Source organism: Benincasa hispida, chromosome 1, assembly GCF_009727055.1.
Source record: "Benincasa hispida cultivar B227 chromosome 1, ASM972705v1, whole genome shotgun sequence".
NCBI lineage: Eukaryota > Viridiplantae > Streptophyta > Magnoliopsida > Cucurbitales > Cucurbitaceae > Benincasa > Benincasa hispida.
In genome coordinates, this window is record NC_052349.1 from 22,064,755 (window position 1) to 22,073,772 (window position 9,018).

The 9,018-nt window shown below is 29.7% G+C and overlaps 1 protein-coding gene across 1 annotated transcript; it reads left to right on the plus strand.

Moving 5' to 3' along the window:
• Nucleotides 1-6,180: 6,180 nt before the first annotated feature.
• On the plus strand, nucleotides 6,181-8,026 carry LOC120092642 (late embryogenesis abundant protein D-29). Its single transcript, XM_039050790.1, has 2 exons — nucleotides 6,181-6,585; nucleotides 7,162-8,026. Exons 1-2 carry the CDS (start codon nucleotides 6,234-6,236, stop codon nucleotides 7,743-7,745), a joined length of 936 nt encoding a protein of 311 aa, XP_038906718.1. The 5' UTR covers nucleotides 6,181-6,233; the 3' UTR covers nucleotides 7,746-8,026.
• Nucleotides 8,027-9,018: the final 992 nt, after the last annotated feature.

A 9,018-nucleotide genomic window follows, 5' to 3' on the forward strand; every position in this document is an offset into this window, starting at 1 on the left:
TAAAAATATGCCTCCAATATTTTCAACCATAATAGGTAAATGTGGTTGAAAATATTTGAGACATAACTTTTATTTTACAAATATTATCAATCAATATAGTTAGCTTTATATAGTTTTAAACAATATTGTTTTCACTACTCTATTACATGTCAAAGAACTACTAATTATATTATACTTGTTAAATATTTGATCAAAAGAAATATTTAACAATATTGTTAACTTATACTTTAGATTTATTTATTTATTTATCATTGACATTTTAAATTTTATTATTGAACTGGAAGTGTGTAAAACAATTCAACATGGTCGGTTGAAGACAAAAGCAAGACCAAATGTGATGCTTCACCATTTTTCCTTTTTACAATTTGATGCTTCACCGTTTGAATTATGTACGTTGTAGATATTGAGGGTTATCAATATTAATCAAACTTCCAAAAAATGTGTAGTAAAAAAAATCATAACCACCAAATGAAAGGATGAAAGAGTTATAAAACACAATCGTAACAATGAAAGGGTGAGAGTAAATAGAATCAAAGGTAAGTGGTAACTAATCGTGAGATATAGTAGATATTTCTTTAAAATTGAAGGGTAATATGGGAATGTAAAAATTATCCATTATCCCTCTTTTAGAGATGAAACAAAATATACTCAAAAGGTCAATACAAATAGTATTGACTTATGCAAAAACAACAAAGAATTTTGGATCTATTTGGTAGAGAATGTGAAAAGATAAATTTGAAAACAAGGGATTAAATAAAAATAGAGTTTTTTTTCATGTTTTCCAAATATGTGTTTGGTAGCATAATTCATAAATTGAATTCTAATCTAAACAATTGTAAACTAGTTGTAATTATCCACTAAATATTAGTTGATAATAAATTATTGTTAATTTATTTGTAAAATTTTTTATGTTAAAAAATTGTATAATTTTTGTTTTGTCATATTACATAATTTATAGAAAAATTGAGATTTTGGTCTCTATGGTTTGGAGTAAGTTAAAATTTAAGTTTTATGGTTTATAATTTGAATTTATCCCTATAGTTTGATAAAAGCGCTCCATAATAAATAGCTTCTATTGTAGGGGCTAGTTTAGAGGATTTAACCAACTATCAAATTATAGGAACTAAATTCTTAATTTTAAAATCATATGGACTAACTTCTAACTCTATCCAAACCACATGGACCAAACTTGGAATTTAACCGAATTTAATTTATAATACATTACATAATATATTTTTTATTTTTTAAATTTGAATTGGGTTTATAACCTGACATACTATATTTCTAAATGTTTTTATCTTTATTTAATATAATTCTGCATTTTAAATTTTAAGATTCAAATTTTGGATATAAAAAAAACATAAAAATGTTGTTTTCAAAATTTGCATTATTTAGATCACATAATCCAAAAATAGTTTGAAGAACAGAATTTGGGTTGTCTTCCAGACATATATTTGCCGAACTTATAAATCTAAAAACATAAAACAAAATCCGGTTTGCGAACCAAATAAACCCTCATTATTTTGAATTGTTGCCATTATGAGTTATTTTCCCACAGCAAAAATAACCGATAAAACAAGCAATTTATCACCGAATCATATATGTTTATAGAACTTTTTTAAGTATAATAGAAGTGGAGATATTCGAACTATAGATCCCTTGATCGCTAACACATATGTTGGCAATTAAAACATGATGTGAAACAAACCTTAATTTAAAAAAAAATGTCTATTTCAAAAAATAATGAAAAGAAAAAGAAAATCAATAATTTACCCTAACTTATAATTACAAAACCACCCTTAAAAAGAAGAATAATTAAAAAATCCTATTAGTAATTTATCAAAGGGAAAAAAAGAGAGAGAGAGAGAGAGATACAAAACTAACTGCTATTAATAAAGGGCTTGACTTGTATATGATTAATTATTCATAATGTGTTTTGTTCATTAAAATTATTTATATAAAACAGAACCTATAAGTTGAAAGTTTCACATCTTTACATTTGTGGTATAATATTCATTTTAAAAAAACATATTCTTTTTCTCATCATATGAGAGGACCTGAAATAATACAAAATTTGTTAACACCTCAAAAAATTTCTTAAAAAAAAAAATGTACATCAAAATTGGAAATCCACATATGTACTTATTTTATATATCTTTTTCAATTTTGGTTCTATATATATATATATTGTCCATTCTCCATTTTTATTTCAAAAGGGGCAATCAAGTTGAAGCTGTTATTTGTAATCTTAACTCGAATCTTAAATTTTACTATTTTTTCACTTTTTAGTGGAACAAAATATGGAGAATGAAAATTTAAATTCAGGAAAGAAATATATTATAAAATATATGTAATCGTAATTTATTTATAATGTATGTTATAAAATTCTAAATATCCTACCATAACTAGAAGGAGAATCATTTTTTAATATTGTGGGTCTCGTTTGATAATCATTTTGTTTATATATATATATATATATATTTTGAAAATTAAGCCTATAGACACCTTCTATCTTTAAATTTATTTCTCTGTTATCAATCTTTTACCAATGGTTTAAAAAATTAAGCAAAAATTTGAAAACTAAGGCCTAATTTGGTAACCATTTTTTTATTATTATTATTTTTAAATTAAGTCTACGGATACTACTTTCACCTCTAAATTTCTTGATTTGTTATCTACCTTTCACCAATAGAGTAAAAAACCAAACCAAATTTGAGAACTAAAAAAAGTAGCTTTCCAAAAGTTGTTTTTGTTTTTCAAATTTGGTTGAGAATTCATGAGAAAGATACAAATCATTGTAAGAATGTAGATGAAATAGGTTTAATTCTAAAAAAACAAAAACAAAAAATCAAATAGTTACCAAATGAGATCTAAAAAAGTAGCTTTTAAAAACTTGTTTTTGTTTGTTGAATTTGGCTAAAAATTCAACCATTGTACTTAAAAAAAATACAAATCATTATAAGAAATGGGGTGTTAATCGACTTGCTTTTCAAAAACAAAAAATAAAAAATAAAATGGTTACCAAATGATGTTGTAATTTTTAAAATGAGCATATTTTATTGATAAGTCGTAAAGAACTTGAACGATATATTTGTTAATTCATATCTCGATAAGAGGAAAAAAAATATTGAGAAATAGAGTTTTGATTGAATCGACGGATTGGGAAGCCACATATTATGAAACAAGTCATGCACTAGTAAAGATTGACAACCTCTAGAAAGCTATGAGAGAAATGGAATGGAAAGCCACTTTATTCATTAAATTAGGTTAAACGAAAGTTTTGAAATGACTTGTGGACATAATTAAAACTCTATAACCTAAAGTTTGATAGATAATTGAAATTATACCTTTAAATTCATAGGCATAATTAAAATATTTAAGAAAGTAGATTTAATCATCATGTTGCTTTTCCATCTTAGTTCACTAACAAATTTGATGGATGGATTATTTTAAAACAAATTTAATATTTAATATCCGAAATGAAATCATAAAAATTTAGAAATATTTTTGAAATTTAACTATATTTCATATAGAATAACACTTAGATGTATTATTTGATGTAGAGTAATATTTAAGTATATTGTAACATCCTGAATTTCAGGAAAATTTAAGTTAATTATCTAAAATTATTGAGTTTAAATTTCCATTTCATTTAGAAAATTGGGGATAAATTGAAATAATTAAAAAAAAAATTGTTGGTTAAATTGAATTTAATTGATTAGATATTCGAACTGATGTTGAAAAATTGAATTTTACTTCCCTTTAATTTTGAGTTTTAGGGCCAACTTAAAAAAAATTAAAAAGAGATAATTAATTTAATGTGGTTTTGAAATGATTTAAATATTTGGGAGGTTTTAATTTGTATCAAATTAATAGATCTTAGGCCCTAATTTTGGTTTTTGAAGCCTAAATTATGATAATTTGAAAAGTTAATTGATTTCTAAATTTAATAGAATATTTGGAGATTTTGGAGATATTGTGATAAAATATTTTATTTATCTTTTCAAAATTTGAAAAAAAAAAAATTGAGATTTTTTCGAAATCAAATGAGGGTGGAAAGAGGTCAAAAATTGGGGAGAAAGCAATTTGATTTTCAGCGGCAGCTCCCACAAAATTATCGATTTTCGGAGTTTTAACCGTTGGATCGTGCTCAAATTTGGTCAGTTTGTTCGAGACATATAGAGTTTCATTTTGAACGGTTGGATCGTTTTTTGAAGCTCTGGTTTGTTCGTAATTGAATAAAATATGTAAAACTAGAAATTCTCCTTCTCTCCCACTCTTGCAAACCCTCTGCGCCATCTACCGCCACTACCCGATCTTTACCGGAATCTTGAGAAAAACCTTGGGTAAGACTTATTTTCGTTATAATTTGGGAGGTGAAATTCATCCATTTGATTTTGGGTTGAATTAGTAACCTCTCTTTGGTGTGAAACTTAGATTCAAGATTTGAAAGTTTTTAGGCATTGACTATCAAGCTAGAGACCATTTTTCGTTTTGCAGAAAATTGGTAAAGATCGGTAAGTTGTTGGTTGGTTATTCTTTTGGATTGAGAATAATAGTGGAAAATTAAGATTGATTTTGGATTTAATTCTTGATCAAATTGGCTAATTGAATCAAGTTTTGGAATTTGTCTTGGACCAAGCCACAACTTTAGGTTGAGTGTGCTAAAGAAGTTCTAAGGAGATTTTGTTTTGACGCATGTTTTATTTCAGAAGACCTACGGGTCTAGTTTCATGTTTAACGGTGTGCCTACGAGCCATTAGACTGGGTTGCTAGACATGCGTAAACCGACAGGTTTACGTTCATGTTATTATCATGTTTGACAGTGTGCCTACGGGTTACTAGACATGCGTGAACCTACAGGTTTACGTTTATGTTATTATCATGTTTGATGGTGTGCCTACGGGCCGCTAGACATGCGTGAACCGACAGGTTTACATTCATGTTATTATCATTTTCATGTTTCATGTTTTGACGGTGTGCCTACGGGCCGCTAGACATGCGTGAACCGACAGGTTTACATTCATGTTATTATCATGTTTGACGGTGAGCCTACGACCGCTAAACATGCGTGAACCGACAGGTTCACGTTCATGTTATTATCATGTTTGACGATGTGCCTACGGGCCGCTAGACATGCATTTCAAGACAAGATAGTACGTCTTTTGGTTTTCCTTTCATCATAAAAAATCGAGCTATCTTTCTTTGCTCGTGGATGCATAGCCTGATCCCGGTAATGGGATCACTTACTGAGTATTTTATACTAAACCTTTCTTAATTTATGTTTTTCAGGTAATGATAGGAATGGACTGGCGGGTGACGAGAGGGACTTGTGATCGTGCCATATGGGACATGTAAATCCTTCTGCTCAATTTACGTTTTCAAGCTATTTAAAAGTTTTTATTTGAAACTCAATGTTTGTCAAAATTTTATTTATTTAAGTTATTTTTCTTTCTTCATTATTTTAGGGGCCATAACAAAGGTTTTTCTTATTTGTTATTTATTTTGGAAAATTATCTTTATTATTTTCCTCAATGGTCAAAATGTTTTGAATGTAAATGTATAATTATGAATAACGACCCTTATCAGAGTACTCAAAAGGTCGGGTCGTTACATATATACTAGACATCATTCATCTTTATGCATCGCATTCTTGTCACTTACAGATAAAAATAATTATAATATTTTAAAAAGTAAAAAAAAATTGTGACATGACCATTTTTTATCAAATAATTTAATAAGACGTAGAAAGATAAATCGCTGAAAATTCATTTAGAACAAAATTGATGGTTAAAAATGTTTTATATGATATTGAAATTCATTACCAAATAAGTAATAGTTATAATTTAAAACCCCATCCTCCATAAAAATTCAACTTATAATTTAACCCAAAGAGATAAACATACAATCCTAATATTTTAACAAATATCCAAACCTTATCTTAAAAGGAACAAAGAAAAATAATAATAAAATAACATAACCAACATCCATTCCATAAAGTCATTTGTGATTAATGTACTCCACGTGGCATCCTCACATGCCATCCAACCTCTCCAAGCGCCACGTGGTGTCCCGTCATCTTCCGCCACGTCTACTCACCGTTTACCGCTTCCCCGCTTTAACATCCTATAAATACAAGCCCTAAATCATATCTTCCGTACTTAATTTTTCCTCTGATTTTCTTATTGGACTTTACAGTTTCAATTCCCATTTACTTCCAATTCATCAATCCAATGGCGTTGATTCGAGTTCACCGCCGCCGGATTTCTCTACCGGCGGTGGCGGTGACGGTGGTGGTGGTGGTTTTTATGGTGGGATTTTGTTGGAGCGGGAGTGTGGGACACATGCCGTCGACGGCGGAGGAGGCTCGAGACTACCAAGAAATGAAGAACAAGGCGGCGGCGAAAGATGAGAAGGAAAGAGATCAGTCGGCGGAGACGTGGACGGAATGGGCAAAAGAGAAAATCTCCGGCGGACTTGGACTGAAAAATGAACACCGTGAAGATGGCGGCGTTAAGAAAGTTACTGATTTCACTTCTGATACCGCCGAAAAGGCCAAGGACAAAATCCAGAATGTTGCTTCAGGTTTTTCTTAGGGCCTAGATTTTAGTATTATTTTAGGCTAATTAAATTATATAAAATTTATTTGTTTCTAAAATACCCCCAATATTTTTTTTTTTACAAGATTTCAAAACTATGGCGGAGTAAAAATTCCTTAAAATGCGTTAAAAGGGAGTAAAAAAAATCATTTGAATGTCCTAAAAAATTGTATTAAAATGTTTGGATGAAAATTAGGACTTGAGATAAATTGTGCAATTTTTTACCAAAGGAGAGGTTGAGTAGTGTTGCCATTAATTAATGAACATTGGCGTATTTTTTCTAATTACATTTTAAAAAAAATTGTAGAATTTATTCTGATTTTAATGAAATAATCTCTTTTAACCGTTTTAGTCCTTAAATTTAAAAAAAAAAAAAAAAGAATAATTATGCTATATTCAGAAGAAAAAAAAGTATGGACTTGGAATATATTATAATGAGATTTACTATCAAAATTTAGGGGAAAAAATAGTTTTCTCTGTAGCTTTTTAGAATTTCAATTTTAAAAGAAAGAAAAAGGAAAATTTGTTTTTTTAATTTTTTTAAAATTTTTACTCACAACAGAGGCAGGGCAATATAGTGCTGAAAAGGCCAAAGAAATGAAGGACACGGCGGAGGAGAAGGCCAGGGAGGGTAAAGACAAGGCAGCCAAAATGGCAGACTCGGCCAGGGGAACCGCAGCCGAGAAGACGACCGAAGCGGCAGAGAAAGCGAAAGAACAAGCATACAATGCGGCGAAAGTAGCCAAAGACAAAGTCACCTCCTTAAAAGACAAAGCTGAAGAAACCTCTGGTGAGGCGACCGAGAAAACGAGGGAAGCGGCGGAGGAGGCGAAGGAGAGAGCGGCCACGGGAGCGAGGGAGGCGAAGGAGAAAGCGGGAGAGATGGAGGAGGCGGCAAAAGTGAAGGGGAAGGAGGCGAAGGAGAGAGCGGAGGAGGAGGCGGAGAGGGCGGAGGAGGCCGCGGAGAAGCGGAAGAGTTGGGCGAAGGAGGGGTTCGAGGCTGTGAAAGGGAAAGCAGAGGAGGTGGTGGAGGCAGCGAAGGAGAAGATAGGGGAGCAATACGAGGCAGCGAAGAAGAAGTCGCAGAGGATTAAAGACGACGTGGTTCGGTCGGAGGCGGAGATCGGGGTGGACGACGAGCTTTGAAGAACTCCGGGCGGGGACTTCGTGTATATAAAGGGAGAGTATGAAAGTCGTTGGAAGGTTCCTTTTCGAGTGAAAAGGCGTTTTGAGGGAAGAAGGTGATTTCATGTGTGTTGGGTTCGATGTGTGTGTATATGATGAAATATGATAAAATGGGTGTTTAAAATCGTTTTTGGTGCTTTAATTTTGTGTTTGTGTTTTTTGTTTTCCTTCTTTTAAGGATGAAGCTTTGTGTTTTTTCCCTTAAATAATTATTGGAATCTATAAGAAATTTTAAAGAGACGATTTTACTCTGCAGAGGGTCGACTTTCTATATGTTTATATGAACTTTTTTTAAAAAAAAAAAAAAAAAAATTAAATAAACACTTGGAATGTCAATTTAAATACTGGGATCATGTATATTTGGTTGGTTTTTATGGCAACTTTAAACTGAATTTATATTCATTAATTATTTTTGTTTAAAACAAGTGAGTTTTATCTTAATAATGATTTACTTTTTGACCATTTATGTATTTTTAATTTTTTTAATTTATTTTTTAATGTATAATTTAATATTTACGAAATCTATATCCTTAGATAATAAAAATTGATGTTTAATTGATATATTTCGTTAGGGATTAAATTGTGAATCTTTAGAATTCTTACCTTGAGGAGTAACGAGAAAATGGACATAATAAAAATATAATATTAAAATAAATATAATTGAAGAAAAAATAATAAAAAATAAAATTATTAAATAAACGAAAAGATAGTATATAAATAAAATACAATAAAATTAATAAAATAAATAAAAAGTTTTCTCAAAAAAAAATTCATTAAATATCTCTGATAGGAATTTTTATAAGTAGAGGTGAATACTTTGAAACAATGAGTCATTGACATATGGTCAACATTAGTATTTAATGAGTATCTATTATCTATTATATTTATAAATTTTTTCTCAGTCCATAAAAAAAAAAATATATATATATATATATATATATATATTTTAATATAATATTTCTTATAAAAATAAATCTCTGAGTCACCGCATTTTATTATTGTGCTTAACTTTTGAGTAAATTTGTAAGTTTTGGTAAAATATGTTTTGTTCTCTCTTTTAATATATCATCTTTTAATTTGGATATTCATGTTGTGTTGTCTTCTTATATTAAGAATTTTACTAGAAAACAAATCACATATTTCACGAATGTGTCGAATCATTGATCTTAGCTATATACATTTAGTCTCGTGAATGGTAATGATTTCAATATGATTTGAGGAAGTGGTCGTTATG